The sequence below is a fragment of the Podarcis muralis genome, chromosome 1 (assembly GCF_964188315.1).
Source record: "Podarcis muralis chromosome 1, rPodMur119.hap1.1, whole genome shotgun sequence".
Taxonomy (NCBI): domain Eukaryota; kingdom Metazoa; phylum Chordata; class Lepidosauria; order Squamata; family Lacertidae; genus Podarcis; species Podarcis muralis.
In genome coordinates this window covers 62,380,147-62,406,473 of record NC_135655.1, presented here as the reverse complement: position 1 = coordinate 62,406,473, position 26,327 = coordinate 62,380,147, and the positions used below count along the sequence as shown (strand labels likewise).

General features: G+C 40.2%; 1 protein-coding gene across 1 annotated transcript in view; it reads left to right on the top strand.

The window, feature by feature from the left end:
• Nucleotides 1-26,327, top strand: part of LGR4 (leucine rich repeat containing G protein-coupled receptor 4) — an 81,456-nt gene that overhangs the window by 36,494 nt on the left and 18,635 nt on the right. The window contains exons 2-5 of the mRNA XM_028729430.2: nucleotides 2,318-2,389; nucleotides 16,838-16,909; nucleotides 17,831-17,902; nucleotides 25,271-25,486. Coding sequence (XP_028585263.2) covers nucleotides 2,318-2,389; nucleotides 16,838-16,909; nucleotides 17,831-17,902; nucleotides 25,271-25,486 — 432 coding nt within the window. The remainder of the gene's footprint in view (nucleotides 1-2,317; nucleotides 2,390-16,837; nucleotides 16,910-17,830; nucleotides 17,903-25,270; nucleotides 25,487-26,327) is intronic.

The following is a 26,327-nucleotide window of genomic DNA, read 5'->3' as shown; positions in this document are numbered from 1 at the left end:
TCAGGCAACTTTAATACCTTTATATCTAAAGTATGAAACTGGCAGTAATATGGCAGATGGTATGTGTTTGTTTGAACCAGGCAGCTTGATAATTTGATTCCGTGTATGTAACTAGAGATTTTTTGGGGGGAAATCGTTTATTCCTTTGGAATTTATAATAAATACCACTGCTTCTGTGACAACTAGTTGAAACAAAACCGTCCTAAAGTAAGAAAACTGAATTCTGGTAGTAAAGATGACACTGCCATGGCCAATTCAAACTCCATTCTTCACAACAATAATTTTGTTTTGTGCCACCCTATAAAAACATGGGAATAACTCTTGTACAATATACACATCCACCATAGTAATGCGAAAGGAGAAAGTGCAATAGAGGTATAGGTTAAGAAGTGAGCAGATGAGAGTAGATAAGAATTTTAAAAAATAAAATAGAAATAACTAAGTGGATTTGATTCTAGCCAAACTTAGCATGTTCTCTGTTTTAAGATTGAAGCAAAGCAAGTGCATGGTTTTTGAGAAACATTTCACACCCAAAAGTAAATATTTTTGAAATGCTCTGGGTCATCATCCTTTTTCCTTTGTCTTCTTCACTTCAGCTGCTCTAACCAGACCTCTGATAGAGCAGGTAATGGTTCTGTATAAAGAAAAATACTCTGCAGAGTTGTGCTTTCAGCAAGCTGTAAGAGGAAACAAACAAATTGCTCAGCATACCTATCATGTAAGCACTTGCCTGCATTTGTTCATGGGCTGAAATTGAAATCTGCTTAAAACTATTACCTTGAGGACTTTTTTTATAGGTTTTGCAGGAACGTATGACTGTGGTAGAGCTGAGGCATGTTCTTGCTATTCTTGTCAGCTGTCCCAGAAGCCTCATTTGCCGGAGGGGTTTTATTTTATCAGGTCTGAATGCATTCATTGATAGTTGTGCTTTTCTCTCTCTCAAGCAGACAGTATGCTTGAATGCTGGGTGGTCACATTTGAATTTTTTATTTTTTTACTACTGCTAGTAGTACAAGAGTAGCTTTAATAGATTGCATAGAGTTTATGTGCACACTTGTGACTACTGCCCAAAGAATGCAAAGGGTGTTGTAGTTCTGTGAAGGGACAGAGAGTCCATATAGGCAACCATCTTGGGTACCCATTTAAGAAATAAAGGATGCATTTAACCACACATTTTTACCCCACTTCTGCATCTGATGATGTTTGCCACTTGGCAGGAAGATACAGACAAACAAGTTACCCAAGGATGAGTGAAATGTTTGGGCTCCAAGTATCGTCTCCATGTATTTATATACTACGTTTATATCTACCTTTCCTCGGAGGAGCTCGGGTACATGGTTCTCTTCGTATTTTCCCCTCTCAAATCCACCTGTGATCTGTAAGAGATGGTGACTGGCCCAAGGTCATCCAGTGAGCTTATTGGCTAAGTGAGGATTTGAACCCTGGTCTCACAGGTCCTACTCCAGCATTTGAACCACTACACCACACTTGTCTTTCCGCACCACACTGACTCTAGCTGTTCCCATATGATAGTGGGAACCAGCTTGTTTTCTGTTATGGGTGTGCTGAGTGCTGAGGTTTGAAAGCACCTTTTCATTGTGTCAGCTATGCCATGCCCTTTTTCAGGATACTCCATTTGGTTACCCCTCAGTTTCCCCCCACCTCCCCAATATTCCATGCCAACCGAGCATGCTCAGTTCTTATTAGGTGGTTCTGTTTGGTGTTTTCGGGCTCCCCCAAGCCTGCTGATACATTCCTGCTGCTGTCTTATCTTTATAAACACTGGTACAGTGGTACCTCGGGTTACAAACACTTAGGGTTACAGACTCCGCTAACCTGGAAGTAGTACCTCGGGTTAAGAACTTTGCTTCAGGATGAGAACAGAAATCGTGTTCTGGCGGCGCGGTGGCAGCGGGAGGCCCCATTAGCTAAAGTGGTACCTCAGGTTAAGAATGGTTTCAGGTTAAGAACAGACCTCCGGAATGAATTAGGTTCGTAACCAGAGGTACTACTGTACATGGAGAATGAGTTTGGCTATTGGTATATATATCTGCAGCATGAATTTTAATACAGGCATGACCTTTAATACAGGTTTAAATATTTAATAGGAAAAATTTGATTTTGTGTAATATACTAGATTCTCTCTTGAAACAATTTTCACACTATCAAGTTTTGAAACATTTAGCTTTCATTTCTTTTCCCCATGTGACCTTTTTATTCTCACAGTAGACTTAATTCGATTTGTGTTCTAGAAACGCTACTTAATTGGCACATTTTGTTCACATAGCAATGCTTTTTCTTCTCCTGTTTTTTCTAGGGATATCAGTATGAACAATATAACAAGGTTACCAGAAGATGCATTCAAGAATTTTCCTTACCTTGAAGAGTTGTGAGTATTGAATCTGACTTGCTTTTGTGTCATGGGGAGTGAGTAAATGTTGCCTGAGAAATGCATGTAAAAGTAAATAGTGATATGTGAATCAACTGGGAACAAAGAAGGCATTGTACTTAATAGTTTTTAAAAATCCTATATGTGCTTCAAAGCCAGGATGCTATTTACATGGAACCTTTTTTTATAGTAATTATTTTAATTGTGATTGCAGTGATGACATAGGCTTAATTACAGTGCTATCCAAAGATAACACAGGGACTGTGCAATTACCACTGTTTTAAATGGAGCTATGCTAGACTGATTGCATAGCTTTTATAAAATGTGCTATAGTTACTGTGGTTCCCATCAGCCTAGGTTGGGACAAGTACTGTGTGTGTGTGTGTGTGTGTGTGTGTGTGTGTGTGGTGTGTAAAGGTTGGGAAGTGTTGAGAAAGTGAGACTTTGTGAGAAACAACCAGATGTGTTCATTAAATGCATCCCATTTCCTTAAATGTTTCATGTGAAAGTGTATTCTTCACTCATGGCCCCAACCGAACATAAATGAGAAGGGGTTTGAGAACATGGACATGAACGTGGACAGAACAGGCAATGAAGTAGCAAGAAAAAAATGCTTAAAGTAGAAAACCCTGTGACATATTGTATCTTCTTTCACTCCATTAAAATACAGGTCCCTTTTTGATAATTCCTCAACAGTGGTGTGGCACACTCAAAGCATATTGAGAGTGCTTTTTTCTTTTTCTTTTTAAAGACAAATTTAAGTTCAAAACCCTCAACGAATAGCTTGGGAATCTCTCAGGGATTAGGGTAGTGCCTATATTCTTTTTCAGGCAGATGTGGTTAGCTTGTGCCCCTTCAGTCATTGTTGGGCTTGCTGGCTGGGACTGATGGGAGATGGAGTCCAGCAACTTCTCGAGTTCTCCATCTGGAGGTCCAAAGGTTACCTACCCTGTTTTAAACGATTGCTCAAATATGACCCAGTAGAACAGTTGCATGCAAGTTTATAGAATATTAATAGCACTACAACTTGATTCAGAATAATGCCATTTAATGCAAAAATCTTAAATATTGGTCGTAGCGGCTACTGTTTAATTGTAAACAGCCTCAAAATAAAATGCACAAGGGTGGTAATTGGCTACGTGAGAATGTGAGCAGGGAGATCCTTGATGCAAACATTGCTTTGGCAATGATTCGCAAGGTGGGTGGCCATAGACAAGCAATTGTCTTCAGTCCTAGTCCCTGTCCCATAATATAGAGGAGATGATACTCCTTGCAGAGTGTTGCAACATACTGTGAAAAAAATTAATAATATGTAGAACACTTCAAACATCCTAACAGCACTATATAATTGCTAAGTTAATAAATAATAGACATTTATTAATATTAAAGGAGGCAAGTTATACCAGGTGCTTTATATAATAGATTGAAAACTGTGTTGCCTGTTTTATTTTATATATAAATATTTCTATATAAATATTTGCTGTATAGTATTTTGGTGTCCATCTCCTCAGGTGTTTCTATATGTTTAAAATAAATAAGCAACTCTTTGAATGATTTGCATTCATCTCTCCCCACCCCCAACTCTGCCTATAAGTACAAAGCAATAAAACCAAACTATGTGGGTGTTTCAGTCTTTATGTAACTTCTGTAAACTTGGGGTGTGTCTTGAGATGAGGAGCCGAAAGGCAGAACCTTTAGCCACTATATACTTGGAACTCCATTGCACAATACCCAAAGTATCTTTATTGCAAACTGTAATGATAGTGCTTAGGAAGAAGAAGAAGAAAAAGCATAGAAAAGTGTTCCATTTTATTATGGGACTGAGAAATCCTGATTTAATTTATTACTTGCCTTTCTGGTGCAACATTCTAACATATTTCTGTTCCCTTGCTACAAAAATGAAAAGAATTTAAGGTGTGTCTTTTTCATCATGCACATTATCAAGCTCGAAAAGCTACACAAGAGAAAAGAAACATACTCATACTCTCTATCCAAGTATACAAATGTGTGAATAATGTCACCGTGACCTGGTTCACACATAAAGCGAATCTAAACTACGGCTTAGCGCAAACGTGTGGGTTCCTGGAGAGGAGATAATGGTTGCTGCAGTCCTCTCTGTTTGTTGTACTGCTGTGAGCTAATCCATGGGTCATAGCCACATCATACATTTAAATCGCTCTTGTACTACTGTAGCACTCATGGCTCCCACCAAAAATATTGTAAACTGTAGTTTGTTAAGGGGGCTAGGAATTATAGTTCTATGAGGGCTCTTAACAACTCTCAGCACCCTAATAGGTTCCCAGGGTTCTTTGGGGAAAGCCATGACAGTCAAAGTGGTATAAGAGTGACCCTGGCTTAGTGTGCTGTCCAAATCCAGGCTTGTGATTTGTCTTGCTACAAACAAGCAATGGGTGTATCCAAGGTTTGTTCCTTGAGTTTACAGCTCATGGTTTGTCTTGCTATGACTGCAGTCTTAAGCATAGTTTCCTAGGTGCAAACTCTTATTGCATTTGGCGATCCTTTCTTCTGACTGCAGGTTCAATTAGTAAAACACAATGTGACCTTTAGCAAAAGGTTTTCAGGTAGCTGAAATGCAGCCTTTAGCCTTTAAAAATATTTCAAAGAAATGTTGCCATTTAAACTGCTAGCATGATGAGGACCCATCAAAGGAAGAAGTGTCTAGCCTCTGCTTGGTTATTTCCTCCTTCTCTGACTTCCTATTTGCTAACCTGTCTCAGTAGCAAAACTTGAAAGTGTCATTATCACCTCAGTCACTTGCCAGATCAAGGAGTGTCTCTTAGTTAGTTACCCTAGTGCTTTGACACATGTCATAATTTCTCCTCAGAAAAAAAAGTTCTGTGCTCCCCATTCCTGTTTTTGCTCCACAATGCCACTGCTTCAACTACCAGATGTTTCAACAGTGCTGATTTCTTTAAGTGTTGTTGCTGCATGTTTATTTGGTGTGTTTTTTAGGAGTGGTGGGGGAGATGTGTAAATAGTCAGTGGGTGGCATTGCACTTAACTGGGTCTGGGTGGAGTCAGGAATTTCCTGCTAATATTTTCTACTTCTTAGAAAAAAAGCAAGGAAGTTCTTAGCAGGCTTCTTCACTGGTCCTCTTAAAACTTCTGTGACTACAGCTATTTTCTTCCCAGTGAGTAGTATTTTTCCAGCGTGGGAATTAGGAGGGAAGAATCTGAAATCCCCAGAAGCACAGAAACTAAAAAAACTCACCAGCCTACTTCGTCCAAACTCTCTGGTACAAAAAGGTTCCACCCACGAACAGGAGCCTCAAGGAAAGCAGCACAAAATAGCAGACATACTTCAACTACAAATTTTGTTGACCTTTTTTTGATGCAGTGTGCTCTAGTTTTCTGACTTGGATTAGCAGGCAAACCCTCTGCTAGCTGTAGTGAAAATTTTGTTGTTTAGTCGTGTCCGACTCTTCGTGACCCCATGGACCAGAGCACGCCAGGCACTCCAGTCTTCCATTGCCTCCCGCAGTAATGAAAATAGGATGCATTTATTACGACAAAGAGTTACAATTTGTTGAGTTGCAACATCCAGTCCTCCTATGATACATTGGAATGGCTGCATGGTCATTTTAGGGCATTTGCTTACACTGCTGGATAAATTTAGGTCTCATTCACAAAACAAAATGCATGAAAACAAATGCTACTGGGCATTGCAAATCTTACTACAACTGAATTCAAAAGGCTCTAGGCCTTTCAGTTCCCTGATGGTGTTAAAAATAAGTAGAGAACACTTTCATAAAGAATGTAAGCCAGTGCTCCCCCCCCCCCCAGTTAATAGACTTGGGATGCAATCCAAAAACCCAATCCTACATGCTAGGGTGGTATAGTGGTTTCCTTTCACCCAACTTGGAACAGATTCACCAGCCTCCTCTGTTGAGTGACACCAGCACAGACATCTCTGTTCTACCACTGAAAGTGGACAGAAGTATTACTGGTGGGAAGTCTGCAGAAAGCCCACAAATTGGGTGTTCTAGGGGAAGGGATTATCTGATCTGCAATCCAATGGACCCTGGGCCAGCCCCATTGTGATGCCAACTCTTAGACAGGTATAGCCCAGAGCAGGCTTTTGCCCGCCTCTGTCTTGACCTGCATGAATTACAGGGTGGTGGTGCTGACGGTGGCAGCTCCATTACACCCTGCTGCTTACCAACTGGGGATTGTTCTCCATTGGTAAAAAGGGATCATGGAGCCTGATCCTGACCAGCTTCAGTCAAAGCTGGAGAGAGATGGCACACAGAAAGCTCATCTCTAAACTGCTTACTTTAAAAATGAGTTCTAGGAGAAGTGAGTTGATGGGGCAGAGGACTCAGTATCCTAATCAGAAGGAAGAAAATGAGCGTGTGAGTTTGCAGGAGAAGGCTGCTAAGACCTTTCAGGTGGTAGATAAATAAATGATTAAGTTAATTTGGAATATGCAGAAAATGTAAAAAATAAATTCAAGGAACTGCAGAAAAGGGGAATGAAGTCGAGTTTAGAAAAGTTAAAATGATTGTAAAATTATTGAAGTATATAAAATTGAAAATCATACATAAAAATTAAAAAAAATCCTCTCAGGTGTGTACACCTCGGGTTACATACGCTTCAGGTTACATACGCTTCAGGTTACAGACTCCACTAACCCAGAAAGTATATCGGGTTAAGAACTTTGCTTACTGTATTGGTAATTAAGATGAAATTCCTACCTGCTTCACTTTCCACTGAAGGAGATTGGAGTCTGTTACAAGAAAGGGATTTCTTAACTAGGCAGGAGGAGAAGGTTTTTTTTAAAAAAAGGGGGGAGAAACAAAAGGGTGGGGGACTGGCACCTTCATTAGAAAGGGCAATCTTAAGTTATGCACATTCATTTAAAAAACCCAACATCCAAAAAGAAAATTAATGTCCAAAGCTGAATTAAGATAGATGAGACAGAAGGGATCTATATTAAACTGTGTCCAGGTGTTTCATGCTACCTGACTTGGTAAGCATCATTTTGCTTCTGTTGGGTCACACAGGAGCCTTTTAGTATGCCACAAACTAAAGCAGGCATGCTTCACATTCTAATATATATGTCTTTGTTTTCTATGGTTCATTTCGGCCTCTCCATGCCAGGTTACTATAATTAGCTTCTTTAATCTCCCGTTCTCCCCCATGGCCTTTTGCAAAGTTTGCTGTTTACATGATGGTGACTTCTAATTATCACAAGGGCAGCCATAAATATGAGTGTCTCAGTTTATACACAGATGAAAAGCAGGACATGGATTTGTATTATTCACTGCTCTGTTTTGCACTTAACAACTTTTAATTTTCTACGCCATCTCCATAGGAATCTTACAGTACTTAGGAATATAGTTGAAATTTTCTTGTCTTTCTTTATAACAGATACTTGTGTGAAAGTACCGTAATTTACAAATGACTGAAATGGAATTGATCAGTCTATAAAGAACAGCTGATCACCAAGGGCTTTGCCAGGTCATTTAATGAGGTGTGCTCTTTAAACAAACATAATATGAATATAAGGTAAAAGTAAAGGACCCCTGAAGGGTATAGTCCAGTCAAAGATGACTGTGGTATGCGGCGCTCATCTCACTTTTCAGGCTGAGGGAGCCAGCGTTTGTCCACAGACAGCTTTCTGGGTCATGTGGCCAGCATGACTAAACCACTACTAGTGCACGGAGGACCGTGACAAGTGCCAGAGCGTACAGAAATGCCATTTACCTTCCTGCCGCAGCTGTACCTATTTATCTACTTGCACTGGTATGCTTTCAAACTGCTAGATTGGCAGAAGCTGGGACAGAGCAGCAGGAGCTCAGCACCACCGCACTGATTTGAACTGACAACCTTCCAATCAGCAAGCCCAAGAGGCTCAGTGGTTTAGACCACAGTGGCACCTACGTACCTTAATATGAATATGCAACAGCCCTGCATGTGATACAAAAAATAAAATTCTCTTGAGTGTTTGCCTCCAATTTACCAGCCTTCCTTACAAAGGAATTTATATTTCAGCACAGGTTGCTGTGTTTCACTAAAAATAGGTATTTTAAAAACAAATGTAGCGTTGTTGGCCCATTGGAAAACACCCTGAAATCCAGTTGGACAGTACCTTTATTATGCCACATAAGTGTTGCAAGCTTTTGAGTTCTCCAGAACTACTTATTTAGGTAAGATGCTATACAAACTGTGTAAGAGGTGAGGAAAATTTTAAAATAAATAAATACAAAAGGTAGGGTGGTGGTGTAACTGTCAGGTCAGCTTCTGTGGTGCAGTCTTGCTCCAAGATTCCTTCTTTTTCATATAAAATAATTTATGCTGCCAAGATTTTGAGTTCTGTGTAACTCACAGGCTAGCACAGCAAATGACAGCATCACATCCAAAGCACCGTGTTCCATTAACAACACTCAAATATTGGCTATATTAGGTTCCAGTGTGATTTAAGCCTTCATGTCCTATCTTCCCCCTTAATTTTTTTTATTGGATGTTTTATTTGAAAAAAATAATACAGATTTGTGGAATAAATTAACAGGAAACCTGTGTCCCTCAGTCCTAAATTCATTTAGCTAAAAGCACAGAGCAGCTCACAAAAACCAGTAGGGGTGTGTGTACCTACTTGCTACCTGTGATTGTTGTTTCCATAATACCGAGCTTTGGTTTAGAGTTATGTCTGAACCAGACCTCTTTATGCCTATCTCTTTTTTAAAAATGACTCTCCAACCCCTTTGTGGTTGAAACTGTATGAGAAGCTACTCCCTAGAATTGTGTTGATGCGTCATGGGTGGAATGTGCCTTCCCAGAGGGTTTATGCCAGCTGACACTAGGCTGGTATTTAGCACTCTCTTCGCATTAGTTGTTTTTTTAAAAAAATTATTATGTGTTGATGTTGAACAGTATTGTGTTTGCCTTGTTTCTTGCTTTATTTTTATGCTACTGTGTTTTGGAAGTTACTGAGCTTTTTTTCAGTTTGGCCCGAAGTTGTTGTGCACTTTCTTTTTTGCAAAATCTCAAAAAAAAGAAAAAGGAAGTTTTTGAGCTATTTTTAAGAAAATTCACCAAAATCTACACTTCAGACATGGGTTGCCATACATCTGGATTTTCCTGGGCATTCTAGTGATTTCTGCCCAGACACTGTTTCCAGCTGCTGAATCCTGGCTGTGTGGCAGTCCCAATCAATGCACACCCTGAGGACTTGTGCCTGAGGACTTGTGCTTGTACAATGGAACTTGCTCAGGATTTTTGTTAGGAGAGGGACAGAACCTCAGATTTGTGTCTTTAAAATTGATTTAGGGGGCAGCTGCACCCCTTGGCTGTACCCCTACCTTGCACCCCCTGACATTGTCTTGGGCAACACAGGAGAACCTCCAGAACTGTGCAGGGGAGAAGAGAGGGAGTGTTCCATCTGGAAGCTACAGTGCTTGTGTTAATGTGATGTTCACCATGGGATGTTGAATTCCACTCTTTGTCTCCGCTATCAACATTAAGGTTTTTAGTTAACTTGCTTAAGACTGATTTCATAACCACTTTTTATGTGTTGCAATGAACATAAATTCATTTTTCCAGTGGACCTTTCAGAGCATATGGGCTTATGAATAGTTAAAGTTATGTAGGTTTTAGCTCAACAATCTAGGTTTCCCTCAATTTCAACACTTCTTAGCATGTTGTCATAATATTGGGTTTGTGTTGAGCCATTCACAACTATGCTTTTTTCAGTTCGCATGCATCTTCTGCTTGTTTCTCATAGTTGAACAGATTTGCCCTGAACCTGAGCTTTGCTAACTGTCAGAAAAGTCACAAAGTGGTTCTGCTTCTGCTGCTGGAGCTTCACTAATATGGTTGTCAAGCAAGCCACCCAGAGCACCTTTTGCTATAGGCCTATAAATAGCCTAAGTCAATAAAGTGCCAGGACTATCCCTTTAATCTTTCGTTTAATCTTTGAGGAGATTGGTCAGCCATTCTACTTTCGGGTAGAAATATTAATTGTTTCTCTATGGGAAAAATGTACAGTCAATCCACTTAAATGTCAGCTGTAGTAAATGTGGTTTTCAAACTTTCCTTGAACTTCAGGCATGATATTTGTACAGCTGCAGAGCTCATGGGCGCTTATAATAGCTATGGAGGAGGGCCATTTCATCCATATGTTCTAGTAAGAGGTCACCATGTTATCCGGTGCAGAGAAAGGGACTCCCAGGAGGTTGGTAATCTGTTGAAATAGAAGGAAATGAAGCACGGAGCCCTTTGTGTGACTCTAAAGACATATCACCTGTGTGTGGCATTTTCATTTTCTGCTGTGAACGAAGCAGTTTTGAATTGTTCTGCACTGCAAATCAGTTGAGTAAATAGGACACTTGTGTGTGTGTCTAACTGATCAGAAGAAACAAGCAAATAGAATAGCATACAAAAAAAAGAAGTCATGTTGTATTTCTGAGCTTGGAAGTTTGGCTTGTCTTGTGGATGTCATTCTAACTGCTCTTTTCTCTTTTGACTGGAAATGAAGGTAGAAGGTATAAATGCTTCCCACAGTTGAAACAACCCTACTTATAAAAAACAGGCTTGTTAATGTGAAGGTTACCCTTCCTTCTGAACTTTGGCTTTACTTGGTGGCTTTCATCAGGCAAGGGGTGTGATGTGTTGGAGTGCTGTGGGCCTCAGTTCATATTCTGTTTCCTTAGGTAGAATCAACTGTATACTCCAGATTTCCAAGCCCTGTCTTATCAGAAATGTCTAGCCATAAGACATCTTGAGGTTGTATTGGACCTTCTGATGTCACACAGGTTCTTGCAAGCTTGGGTTAAGGCAGTTGACTGACTCACTAGAGAGAGGCACATAGGTCTGGAGCACACCTGTCAATATCTTTGGCAGAGGCCCAGGAGGAAATCAACAGAGTAAGAATAAATACATGAAGGAGTGAAGGAGTACAAATAAGAAATAAAATGAAACTCTACTTGCTGTCCTCAACCCTAGCAAGAGTTTAGGTAGTCAACAGTGATGAGAATATACATGGTGCAACCAAAGTTATGCTTTGTAACATTGTGTAATATGAAATGTGTCTTCTGCTTGGTGTGAATATGTTGGTTGATCTGCTTCAGGAAAAAGTTGTCTTTCCCTTAACAGGGGAAATCAGTTTTGTGCTGCTACAAGTAGTTGTCTCTGGTCTTCATGTTCACATTGAAACTTTTTGGGCAAGTAAGAGGAGAAAGAAATCACATTTTTTATAATCACTACTGTCGTTCATGTGTTCTCTCTCTCTCTCTCTCTCTCTCTCTCTCTCTCTCTCTCGTGTGTTTAGGTAGTCTTTCCTTGGTTTAGTTGATGATATTATTCAGATGGATAGCAGAACTATCTTATTCTGGTGATTCATATTACATAGTTATTCCTTGGTATTTATAGATGGTATCCAACAAATTATTTGAGGTGTGTCCAAGGGAATGCATAGTAGAATGTTTTACTTTTTTCTCACTTAGACAGCAGCCTACCATGCTATATCACAAGCTGCTTTTGGAAGGTTCTCCCAGTTTCAGAATTGGCTTGCTATGTCGCATGGAAGACTACTGTTTTGAAAAACCCAAATTAAAGACTGAAAAGAGTGCTGCTTCAGCTATATAGTTGCTCCTACTTCTGTATAATTATGCAAATTAAGAATACCATCCTGGTATTTACCTCCTCTCCCAATGCTATTTGGAGTGCAGAATTTGGCATTCTTTGTTCTTTTTTATTCTGGCAATAATGTCTGTAGCCCCTTAGGAATACATTTTAATAATATATTAATATAATAAAAATAACTCTGATTTTATGCAGTTAGTGTTCTATATCAACACTTTAGCCAAAATCTACTTTGTTATGGTGGTGTGCGACAGTTTTGATTCATGTGTTGTGGTTTCCATATTCAAATATTAAAACAACTTGTGCCAATTAATTTTCCAGAAAATGATGACAAATAGGTTTATTTGTGTGTTGGATTACGAACATTTTTAAGATGGGGGGGCCTTGATCATTGAGTTCTTTCTAAAATGCTGGAAGTAGTGGTAATGTAATTTTACAGTGATGATTAGTGTGATTCAACTCACTAATATCTTAATAGATATCATCAGCCAGACAAGGCAGATGTGCTTAGTTTGAGTGTTGAATGCCTAAGACATGCAGAAGTGAATGTCCAATAAAATATCATGCACACCAAATTACAAAAATAAAATAAAAATCATATGGGGAAAAGTAAGAGGGTTTTAATCATATGAATTCTAACCAACCAGCAGAGAATATAAGGTTATAATGCTATACACACTCACCTGGGAGTAATCCCTGCACAGGGATATTTAATTCCCAAGTACACAAGTATAGGATCAGGCTGCACTTCTTTGCTTAGAGGATGTCTGCTGTTCTAGCATTATAGCAGTTAATAAAGACCTGAGCAGGTAAGGGATTCAGTTTACATATTTTGCCAGCTATTTGAAGGCAGGCTAAAATTGCTTCTTTGTATGACAACTCTTTCATTCAGTCAGCATAATGAATAAAATGTAGTAACCTTTTTGTAAAATAAGGTGTAAGGGAGCTTGATAGAGGTTTATAATATCAGGCATGGTGTGGAGGAAGTGGATAAAAAGATGTTTGCTTTCCTCCCCTCTCATGTCATAATACTGGAACAAATGAAGCTTGCTATTTCTCCCCCTCTTCCTTATTACATATGTTTTTTTGAATACACTGCTGAATTGGATCTCTGGGCTGTACTGGTTTCTGGACACACTCATGGGCTAGTTGTCCTCCCATGCGGCTTAGACTGCTAGAGCATCTTAGTTGTTGAGATGCCTGGGAGAGGAAGGAGAGGAGATGGATTGAAGTTGCTAAGCAGGAGACTTTGAATTTAGCTGGCTGTTTCCCTACTTCCAAGGAGACCAGTGTAAGGCAGTGGGAGTCCTTTGCCCATTGCCCTCAGTAACACATGAGTGGATGGCGGCAGCAGAGGGAACGAGGAATAGGACAGGACCTTGGTGCTACTAAGCTACGCTACAAAGGTGGTGTTGGAGCAGGGCTTCTATCTCCATTTGTCTAGTCCTCTTTTAAAGGCATCCAAGTTGGTGACTATTACTGCCTCTTGTGTTTATCTAGGCACTGTGCAAATAAATACAGTAGGAGATAAGAGATGACAGGTGAGAACTAAGAAGCATGGAGAGGGGAAAATGAAATAAAAAGTCTTCTCTACTTCTGCTTAGACTCTCTGGACGTGGCAAATTCTGCCTAAAATGGGGAGGCTGAGTCTCACTCAGAGAGCCAAAGTCTGTACTTAACTTGAGGAACTATGGCACTCCTTACCACAAGGAAATAATTGTGGTGTAGAATTCAGCCATTTTTTAAGGAGGGGTTAAAATGATGACATTAATTGCTTTCCATTTTGTGTCTGGCTCCATCCTTACACCACCCTTTTGTGAATACTGGGCCTCAGTAACTTTCTGTCCTTTCAAGTGGGACCTGAGGGCAGAAAGTCTTTAAAATTCCCTGAAATGTAGAATTTGTGCCACAGAATGTGCAAAATAACCATAACCTTTCTGATGATGATTTCTAGCCATGATGGCTTTAGTATCAGAGGCAGTGTGCCTCTGTAGGGAAACTGTAACACTGAGAGAATTTCAAATGTGAAAATGTTTTATTTAAAGTGTTTGGTGTGTGTGGCAGGCAGTTTACTTCTAACCTAAGCCTGTGATTTACAGTGTATAGGGGGTTCTTCAGTTGGCCATCTTCCAGGAAGCAGCTAGGCTGACACATTTATTAAAGAGGTAACTGTACAACTTCCACCATTATGACATTTTCAGTAGAATTCAGTTTTTGTATGGATCAGTAGAATCCAAAAAGAGCAATCTGTCATAGGTCCCTTAGTGGGACTTCCTATTTAAATTCATTGGTCTTCCGATAGAGTCCAGTGAGATGCTGAAATTCCTTAAGATTAGATGGTTCTGAGGGAATGGAATAATACGGCAGTCACAGCACTCTGAACAGGGTGGTCAGTGTTGTCAAGGCACATGAGCAGGGCCGGCCCATTCATGAGGCAGACTGGGGCAGCCACCGTAGGCAGCAGAATCCAAGGAGCACCTCCATGGGCATCTCCCCACCGCCACTGCTGTTTCACCTTCGGTGGCGAAGCTAGATGGGCTGCCCCTGCTCAAAAGAGTCTGCAGCTGGGGGCTGAAAAGGTAGCAAGTGTGCTTCTGAGATCTGAGAGAGTATTCTGGCACCAGGCAGCTGTTCAACAGGAAGGTGCAAAGACAACCAAGTTTACCTGCAGTTTTCCAAGACAGCTGAATCCGGATTGTCAGTTGGTGGTGGTTGTCTTCACAAAAGTAATGAGTCCCTGATCAGAAACAAAACTTCAGATAGAACCTAGATGAAGCATGTAAATTAATTAGAGCTTTCCAAATTTTTCCTGTTGGTGACACACTTTTTAGACACGCATCATTTCACAACACAGTAATTCAGTTTTGGGCAGGGGTACCTTTACCTTTACTTTAATTCAGTTTTACTGGCAAACCGGAGGTTAAACTAACCTCTTTCCAGTCCCGGGAGGAATGCAGGGGAGCATTCACGCAACACACCTACATACTGCAACTCACACACTAACATGTCGTGACACACAGTTTGGAAAGCTCTGATCTAGAGATTTAGCAATGACTGCCACTATCACTAGCTCAGTGTATGCTCTGCCCTGTTGGTTGCACCCACATGTATCAAGGCAATGTATGCAGTATAATAAGAACAACTGAAAAGAAAAGTTAAAGCAAATGTATTGAAAAACAACTTTTATGGTTTAACCAGATTTATTAATTAAATGGCAAGGGTGAGGAATCTATCTCAGCTTCAGGGTTGCATTTTTCTCTGCCAATTTCCAGGGGCTGCATATCAGTAGTCAGGGGGACCAGAGGAAAAGGTGGATAAAGTGATGAAAATAAATGTTAGCTTGGTGCAGTAGGCTAGTTTCTGTATACACTCATCCAGCCCTCTCTGCATTAATCAAATTGAAATAAATGGGACAAGTTAGTCATCACTAAGTTAACTTGCATTGATTGTGATGGTTTACCACTTTAAAAGCACCTACAATTTTCTACACACTGTTTATAGGTTAAAGCAGCCTAAAAATGCAATAGGCATCGTACAAAGACAAAAAAGGAACCGGTATGGAACATAATATACAAAAACCGTTTTCAATTTCTAAGTGCAATAAGACTTATTTTGTACAAACATCCCTATTGTATTTTTCTCGGTGGCATTATTTAATCTGCACTAGCATCTTCAGATCTTAGCCGAGGCATTAAAGCAAACAAGGAAGCAACCAATTTGGCCGAAAATGATCTGTTGTTCGTGTTGGCAGCCAGGAATAACCAGGTGTTTGGCATTTTCTTATCGCTTTCCTAAATAAAACATCTAGTGTTACAAGCATCAGCAGTTGACAGGAATTGGACCATATAACAACAGACTTACTACTAAATAAATGTTTGAAGAGAACACATGAAAGATAAATGGGATAACTCCATCTCAAAGCTGTTTCTGTGATGGTTACTTGGGTGTGGTGGAGAGTCCTATTGTCTTCTTGTGCATAAATACACATACATACATGTACAATAGCTCTTTTCAGAGAGAATGGAAAACCAAGGTTTTCACATACTAGTTGCGTTGAACCTTTGGCTCCTCCTTGGTTATGCCTGTCAGGAGGAGATCCACTTTGGGTTTTCAACTAACAACAGTTCATTGTGAGGTCCAGACTTGAGGAACTTTGGTTTGTTTAATGGTTAAAACAGTATCTAGATCTATAGTATATATTTACGAAGTTTAGAATTTGCTGGTCTATAGAACGGGGATTTAAAAAACCCATAATCTTCAAATAAACAGAGAGAGCTGTGTATGGAGAGAACAGTTGCTTCTAAACATGCAGAAAAAAGACAAACAGATTGCAGTAAGGGATTTGAAATTTTCTGTTAGAATTAGACTGACACATCTAACTTTTGCAGAGTCGCCTTCATTCTTTTTTAAAGAGGCAGCACCTGTTTGGCACAAAATTTCCCACCTCCACGCAGAATTGACATGAGTAACTTGGCTGGACACCTTTATCCTACTGCTCAAAACCCTTTTAAGAGTGGATCCTTGGCCCCAATAATTGAAGGCTGCGTTATCTAGAGTGGAATAGAAATGTGGTAGTAGGCTACAATTCATAATGTGGTAGTTGTGGCTTGACACTTGTAGTTTAAATGTTACTTATAAACACAGACTCTGAGAACTCCACGCACAATGGTTACTTAAAAACACACGAGTTGAGTGAGTGCTAGTGAATGGAAATGTGGTACAATCGAATGCAGAGCATGCCGGTTGCTTGATGAATGTTTTGATGTCCTGATGATTTAATGCATTAGACACTTAGAAATATGCTGTATTTTTGTAGCCTATTATTATTACTGCAATCTTTTCCAGACGGCTGGCTGGCAATGACCTCGCTTTTATTCATCCGAAGGCCTTGTCTGGGTTGAAGGAGCTCAAAGTTCTGTAAGTAATCAAATTTCAGAGCTTCATGGGGTAATTCTTTACTTCTTTCTTGTCCAGTCAGCATATTCACTGACGGAATGAGCGGAATTGTGTATTTTGTTCTAGGATTTCTTTTGGACAGTGCAGAGGCAGTAACAGGAAAAGTTCTATTGCCTTGTCACTTTTTAAACAATTCCAGTGGAGGATTAAACTGTGGGTGGCTGGTTGCAACTTTGTTTAAATGTTTATTGCTTCATTTAATTGGGGGGTCAATGTGTGGTTCTGAGGGCCATGCACACATGCATAGAGCACTATGGTGTTAGCTTGCATTAGAACTACGTGGGAGCTGCCCTGTATGAAGTTGTTTGGGTAAAGCAGCTTGCAATGAAGTTGCTATCTTTTCCTTTTAACCAAAATTTCAAGTCCCACCACCACAACTGTAATGGCATCACCACAATATTGTAAGGACTTCATACACCAAGTCCTTTTTGCATAGGTCAGCCTCCATAGGTTTTGTCTCAGTTGTTCACCATGAATGAAGCCTCGGAATTTAACGTGTGACAGGGAATCCTGTTTGCATGTCTCAGAGCTTCTGATTATACTCCAGGCATAGATGTTTTGAGGTGAAGAAACACTAATCAGTAGGCTAAAGGATGTGTTTCTGAAGTCATTTTTGGTGGCTTACTGGACCTTGTCTCTCTCGTCTATCTCCCTTGTATGATCTCAAGAGTATATGGATTTTTTTTCCCTCACTAGGCACAGGGCTCAGGCTATATTGAACTGTCATTTAGTGCAGAATTCCAGCATGAGGGGAGGGAACATAGACAAAGAAGTACATTGGGAACAAACTGTACTAAATTTGTGAATGTCAGTTGAGAGACTTGTCCAATCTGTTTATCCTGTTCATGTTCTTACCCCCCCCCCCACCTTTTCTTTTTACAGCACTCTGCAGAACAATCAGTTGAAAACCGTTCCCAATGAGGCCATCAGGGGACTCAGCGGACTACAGTCCTTGTAAGTTTCCTTGAGAATTCTCTGCTCCTGCATCTGTTTTCTTTCCTATTTTCATCTCTCTCTGAACATACCTTGCATTCTGGAAGCTGAAAGCAGCTCATACAGCTCTGTACACGAATAACTCTTAATTATTCTAAATGCATTTGGAAGGGTATTGCTCATGCTGTTTGCAACTGCAAAACTTTCTAAAACAATCAGAAAAACTTCACAGTGAGTGAAAGGGGTTTTTAAATGGAATTGTTACAGGTGCTTTTTGCTCATGTGGGGATACATGATCATAATCAATTGGGGTTTTTTCTCTCTAATGAGCAGGCAAGTATATCTTTACAACTACTACAGCCCTGGAGGGGAGAACGGCTGAAAATGTTGTGTTTGTGTACTCCTGGTGTGTGAGAGTGTATGGATATATGAGTGTGTGACTGTGTTTGTGTGAGGGAGAGAGTGTTGTGTGCCTGCGTGTCTGGTGCATGTGTTTGTGACAGTGATGTGTGTAGTTTTTGCTTCACCCATCGTTGGAATGCAGACTGTCAGGAGACTGACCAAGTTCAAATTATTATCAGTACTACTACTACTACTACTACTACTACGACTACAACTACTGCCCTGGACCATCAGATCCCAGGGCGGTTTACAACACTTTAAAATTCATATTTAAAAACCAATAAAACAAATTTCCCTGCAACTGGCTGATATAGGCCCCACCCTTGATCTGGTGTGAAGATATTAAACATTTTTTCCATAGCACTTCAGTCTCAGCCCAGTTCTGAGTCTTTGGAAGGGGAATTTTCTCAAGTGCAATTCCTTTGTGATCCTACTGAGTCATTATTGAAGCACAGGACAAAAACACAAAAAAATGTCATTGAAAATGCATGGATTTGGCTTGAGAGAGAAAAATAATTCATGTTAATCCTTTTGACCTATAATTCAAGTCCTCTAGCACATTTGTTGATTCAGAATGGTCTAAGGAAGTTCAGAAATGCTTTCAGGTCTGCAAGCTGTTCTGCAAAAGAAATTCATTTGTATTCAACGTTGTAACTGTCTCCAGTCATCCGCCACCAACAGAATGGCTACCATAGTTTAGGGCTTCCTTTATTGACAGAATTATGCTTCAGCTGCAAAGGCAAGTTTCTGTGTATATGTTCTTTAGTATTTTATGCAATTTGTTGTGCCTAACATACTTTTGTCTTCGATTTCTGACTATAGAATGCATTGAAATTGTCCTAAAACCAACTACTGTAGTTAAAATCCACACAGCAGAATATGTTATTGGAAGAAGTTGCCTTCAAGACAAGGGTGTTCAACATTTTCAAGCAAAAACTGAGAATACCTTATTGTATACTATTGCAATTGTATCTTGGTGCACAGCTGGTAAACACCAAAGGCTCTTGCTATACAGTAGATCTGAAAGAAAAAGGAACAAGGAAAGAGGAAGTTTCTGTCAAGGTGGAAGAAGGCTGTTAATGATTTTATATCCATTGGAAGTATGCTGAACATACTTTGCCATGACGGACCAGCCTGTCCAAACAATAGAGCAGTCGTGTCAGTGTGCTCCTGGTAGCTCTGCTCTGTCTGCAGTTAGGGTGGCTTGTTATCTGCAGCTACTGAACAGCCATCAAGGGGAGCTTCTCATAGAATGTCTAGCCTCAAATTTACAAAGGCATGAATGATGGCTTGAGGAGATTCATTTTGGCAACAGATGTCTCATCAACTTGATTACTGTATACTGTGTGCTTGGAGGGTGTTCAAATACTGTCAGTTGTGGAGCCTATAAAGGTAAAGGTAAAGTTAAAGGGACCCCTGACCATTAGGTCCAGTTGTGGCCGACTCTGGGGTTGCGGCACTCATCTCGCTTTATTGGCCAAGGGAGCCGGCGTACAGCTTCCGGGTCATGTGGCCAGCATGACTAAGCCACTTCTGGCGAACCAGAGCAGCGCACGGAAACGCCGTTTACCTTCCCGCCAGAGAGGTACCTATTTATCTACTTGCACTTTGACGTGCTTTCGAACTGCTAGGTTGGCAGGAGCAGGGACCAAGCAACGGGAGCTCACCCCGTCGCGGGGATTCGAACCGCCGACCTTCTGATTGGCAAGTCCTAGGCTCTGTGGTTTAACCCACAGTGCCACCCATGTCCCTGGAGGACTTGCCTAAAAAGAACTTTAAATGGTTTGATGCATATAGTAGTACTATAGCATTATTAGAAGCTGACCTTTTGGGTAAGGATTTGTTCCAGATAGAAATGTTTTGAAGGTATTTGAGGTGTGCAATGTTAAAGCAGATAACTCTTTTACATGTAAAACACTAGAAAATTGCTGGTCTCACTCTGTTCTCCCTCCCTCCTTTCCTTTGAAAAAGATTTACGTAGCTGTCATCTCAGTCCAAAATCTTCAAGTTTAAACGTTACTTAGCTGGTTGTCTGGCAGTATTCCCAACTTTATAGGAAGGAAGCTTTAGGGGGATTTTTTCTTCGTGACAAAACGTATTTCACCACCTCAGAATTTCATGACTATGGTTTGTGTATGTACTGTATTTGGTAGCCCTTGATGTACTGAGGTTCAGGTTGTCTGAAAAAGACAGTTAACATTTCTATCCTATTTAAGCTTTTGTCACAATAGCTGTACTGGTCTATCATGGCAAGGTATGTTCAGCATATAAAACGCTGGGTATATCCCAGTGGATATAAAACCATTAACAACCTTCTTCCACCTAAACCGGAACTGCCTCTTTCCTTGTTCCTATCTCCTTCTTTCAGATCTATAATGGGAGAGAGTTCTGAAGGGTAGGGGACGTAATAACAGCCTGCTTCCTATATCATACAGAATAGACCCCCTGATAAAATGGTATCTGCAGGAAGCCCTCTCATGCAGAGCGCAGTGATCTATTGAGTATCTAAGGGGTGAGACAATATTTTAGGTATATTGGCCTTGCCAATTTCAGTGACAAGTGAATAAAAGATTAATACATAACCCAAATGGCAAGAAAGGTTTTGTGGTCCCTTTTAAAAGTGTAAAACTAAACGTGTGTAATCTGTGTTTGCCCACATGCACTTGGACTCTTGTGACACAGTTGGTAACTCCAAGAAGGCCACAGAATTGATGTGTTTGCTTCATAAAGTCACTGCTCGACTGCCAGCTGTGGGAGTGCTTGCATTTATTAAATAGGCTGTAGTGAGCTATGGCAAGGTCTGCTATACCTACAAGTAATACAGCTGGCATGCCATACCTACAAGTAATACGGCTGGGAAAGTGCTTGTTAACTCAAGAGTGGATTTGTTGTCCTTGCCATGATGCAATTTCTGTTGTATCCAGCCTTATCAGTGCTCCCCTCTTAAATCTAATAACTACTTTGCAGTCATTGGAGTGATTTCCTTGTGGTTTTTGAAGTAGCACTTTAAAAGAACAAAGTTCACTCCAGACGTCTGTTGTCCTGAAGCGGTTTTATCTCAAATGTACACTCTGAGATGACGGCTTGTGTCAATATCTCCTGTTTCACTGCTGGAATAATGCTATTAGATTTCCTGAGCCATGTAAATACTGTACCACAGCAGCAAAGCAAATGAAGAGAGTAATGAGAGATTAAATCGCAGGCCGCAAGAGTGAACAGAACAATCTACTGAGAATAGAGAACACATACGTGATCTAAATGTACTCATCCCCCTCCATTGTACTCTATAACATCATTTACAACATCCTCCTAATTCTTTTGAGACAGAACTGGCAGGCTGTAGTGCTGCACAAATGGAAATTGTGAAGTGACGTGTTATGCGTGCGTCATAATCTCATTCAGTTGTTGTGTTGTTTTAGTAGCTCTTGATTTTTATCTGCTGCTTTATATTTGCTGCTACTTGGTTTTGAGCAATAATACTTTAATATTTAAGTATACTATTATTTGTTGTTGTTATATGCCTATATGCCAGTTTGGATACTCAAGTCCACAAGCCACTCATAAATTAGTATATTCCTATTGCTTCCTTTACTGCTTCAGAAAAACATCTTGCTGTTGTAACCTTCAGTGAACTTTCCTGATGTGTCATTCCCTGCTTTCTCCTTGCTTGCACATGCTCTGGGGCGGGAGGAGCAGACTACTACCGCAAGCTCCTAAATCTCAGTATCGGTGGTTACTAGCAATAACTATGTTCTACCTCCATTGTCTGAGTCACTTTGCCTCTGAATAACAGCTGTTGGGAATCACAAGCGGAGGAGAGCACAGATACCCTCAGGTCTTCCCTACAAGATTCCCATAGGCATGTGGTTGGCCAACATGAGAACAGAATGCTGGACTAGGTAGCCTTTGGTCTGATCCAGCAGGATTCTTCTTATGTTCTCAGTACATTCAGGAATAATTTTAATGTTCTGTCTTCTATAAGAAATATATGATGCTTACTTTGTTCTTGCTCCACTGACCATTTTATGTGTTTGAACTAAAGCGTGAAATGAGACCTGATAAGTAAAAATAATAGTAATATGAGTGTGTGCCCAGCAAGCATGAATTTATAGACCAGAATTTAAAATAGATTTCTTATAAGCAAATGTCCAAATGGGAAAGCTGGAGCCTGGAGCACTTATGAAAAGAAGAGGAATCTGTTTCCTCCTTAATGGATAACTAAAGAAGACATTTGTAAAACTGCTGCAACAGCAATGAGGAAATATTACTTGCTTGGTAACACTATATACAGGGACGAGGAACCCTTTTTGGTTTGATGGGCTCAGTCCTTATCAGGATCTCCCTTGCTGTCCAAATTTCTCAGGTGGGTGGCCCCACCCATCAGTTAACAGCACAATGATGTCAGCTGCAAGATGTTTTGTAGTCCCAAAGACAATGTTGTTGCTAAAACGAATTGTGTCCCCCACCCTTCGTCTTAGAAGGTCTATGCAAGCCCCTTCCTGAAACATTTAAGTATATGATGTAGGTGTGCCCAGTGTTGCACTGTTTGGGGGCTATTTTCTGTATCAGTTTTGTACTTGCAAAATCCTTCGTATTTGCAGGTGTGCATGTACTTTTAAACTATATCCCTATAGTATGGAGATTTACAACAGGACAGCGGAAGTGGATTTAGCAAGCCATTATGGTTGCTAAGATACTTTGAGCCTGGAAGGATAAACACCCACCATCTATTATGCAATGACATGAAGAACTCACAGTCATTGCTACATTGGAACACATTTCCTATAAAGGGTCTGGAAGCCAAGCCTTATGAGGAAGGGTTGAGGGAATTGGGCATGTTTAACCTGGAAAAGAGGAGATTGAGAGGAGATATGATAACCATATTCAGATATCTAGAGGGCTGTCACTGGAAGATGGAGCAAACTTTCTCCCCCCCCCCCTCCTTCTCTAGAGGGTAGGACTCAAAACATCAGGAAGAACTTTCTGACAGTAAGAGCTGTTCAACTGTGGAACAGACTCTCTTGGGAGGTGGTAGGCTCTCCATTGGGTTTTTTTTAAGATGGATGGCCATCTGTCATAGATGCTTTAGTTGAGATTCCTGCATTTCAGGGGGTTGTGCTAGATGACCTTCGGGATTCGTTCCAGCTATAATTCTCTGATTCTATAATATTATATGAATACTTATTTGGATATCTGGGTGACTCTTAACAACTTGCGTGTTTAATCTAAGATGGATGTAATGATTACTGCATCCTTAATGTGAGCTGCGGTGGTTTTTGTTTTTCTTTCTCGGTCACATCTTTATTTTTCTTCAGTTTATCAGAGCAGATTTAATCAAAATATAGAACCTGTACTACTAGCTCTGGAGATGTGCTAAACTACTTCAGCAAAGAAGCATGCTAAATACATTAGTTTTGTAAGATTTTTTTTGTTGTTCTTTGGCATTATGCGTCTCTTGTGTGCTGAGAAAATTTAAAAATAGAATTCTCCTAAAGTCAGTGTGGACTTTTGCCTGCTGACACTGGAAAGAAGGAATGAGAGAGAAGAAGTGAAGCACCATCCACTCCTTCCTCAAAAATAGAATAAATGCTAAGATGCTTTTCAGTCAGCTGTAATATAAGCTCATCCATATTAGCTCTTGCTAAGTACATAAGGGAAGCAGCTCTTTTTGTGTAGCACAATGCATTGGGCTTTAAGGAACCATTCCATAATAACATACTCATATTTTATCTGATTTTTTTTTTATTGCTCGCAATGGCTACTGCCTTCAAAATGAAGAATTCATGTGTCGTTGCTAAAATTGACCTGTTTTGGGAATAAAGTCCTTGATCCTTGAGAAGCAGTCATTACAGACCTCATCCATGCTACTAGACTAATACTGGTTTCACAACAGCTTACTATCATGGCTTCCATGAACCATCCTGGAAATGGTACTTTGCTAAAGGATTGACTGCCTACAATTTAGCCATGGAGAGCTGCTTTATACTCAGTTAAGCCCTTGGTCCATCTAGCTCTATATTATCCACACAGATGAGCAGTAATTTTGCTGACAAACTCAACAGGGTTTCACATAGAAGTCTTATCCATCCCTACCTGGAGATGCTAGTGAATGAACCTGGCACCTTTTGCTTGCAAAGGACATGCTTTCTCACTGAGCTATAGCCTTTCCTCGGTGTTGTGAATTTCTTAGCTCTCTTTTTACTTTATTGTGTGTTTCCATAATTTCTGGAATTATGAGATGGTCTTTCTTACCAAGATGACTTGTACCTGCCACAAGGACTAAAACTGCATAAAAGATGTATAGTAAAGATATTTTTATGGTACTGCTGTAACAATAAATATAAATTAGCATAATGAAACCTATACAATGCAAAGATAGAGCTTTCTTACTGAAATTATTTTCTGGTACCAGTTCAAGTTGTTTTTACCAGAATATTATATGACAAAGTTCTAATATAGAAAATTGCTTTAAAATTTATGTAAAGACACTATAACGGCTACCTCATGTTCTTGAACCTAGAGCTACCTTGTTCTTCTATTCATTAGTAACGGAATCTGTTTTCAAATTATCTTGAGAGACTGGAGACACAGAGCTCAGGTCAGCTTCTGTTTACAGTGAGAAAGAAGTGAAATTATTACTGAAGGTGGCCTTGCTGCTGCATAGACTTAAACGTAGTGCCCAGTGAATCAGTGAATAGTCGTGCAACTACCCATTTGTAAATTCTAGGTGTATGCTGTTCAGCTGTTTCTACTGAGCAAAGGCGTCAGCTGATAGATAACATGCACAGTGTGCATAACTTATTCCCCTTTTTTCTGGGTTGTGCTGATTTGCGTGTTCATTTGGCTCATGATGATCTATATTCAGTTTTAGCTGATGCTCTCACAACTTTCATGCTCCCCCCCACCCTTAAAACTTTTAAAATACGTTGATGTGTATACTCTATATATTTTGCAAGGTGTTAAATATTCATATTCTTTTATCTTCAGGCGCTTAGATGCTAACCACATTACTGCTGTCCCAGAAGACAGTTTTGAGGGCCTCGTTCAACTGCGACACCTGTGGCTGGATGATAACAGTTTGACTGAAGTCCCTGTTGTTCCTCTCAGCAATCTTCCATCCCTGCAGGCCTTAACCTTGGCTCTCAACAAAATAACCAGCATCCCTGATTTTGCTTTTACAAATCTCTCAAGCCTCGTTGTCCTGTAAGTATTTGCAGCTTATTATTTTGCTGAATACCTACAGATTTTGTTGTGCTGTATTAAGTACTTTATTGCCATTCATATAGTAGAAAAATGGCTGCTGGAAAACATTAGCATGTATCATTGTGCTCATCTATAGCAGTGGTAGTATACACATGTGCTGTACATAGGATCTTGTTGCTTGAACCAAGTGGTCATCAGAACTGACTTGGATAGCACAACTCCCTTTTCTTTTATTCAGTATGAGGGGACTTTGTCTTTAAATATTGGTCTCCCCATCCCTTCCTTAGTGATCAACACTGACAATTTGGCACATATATGGTACAGAAATGCATTGTGCACATTTCCCAGCTCTTGGGTGTGTGCCTTTTTGAAGCATGCTTGCACTGGGTTGTGCATCCAAAAGGACAACCAAAATTCCACATGAGTTTGCTATTGGGCTCTCTGCCAAGTATTATTTACTTAGCGTTTTTGAGAGAGAGAATTCCCAGAAGCCCTTTGGTTCAAGCGCCAATGCAAAAGACAAGGAAAGGGAATCTCATTGGCTGTTTATGGTTCACATGATCAATCCGTTTCAGTGATGGGTAGCAAGGAAGCAGACGTGAATGAATTCTTGTAGATCTGTGATGTTTGCTTGGGTTGTGCAGGATCTTGTTCATGTGTTACAATCTGCTTGGCTTTCATGGGTTCCACTACAAGACTCAGATGATTTAAGTGGGATGGGTGTGGGAGATAACACCCCTGCCATTCAAGGAGAAAAGACAAAATCTGGTCACTTTCTATACAGTTCCCTGGTAAGAGTAAGGTGTGCGCAAAAAACAGAACTCTTCTATTGTCAATTTCA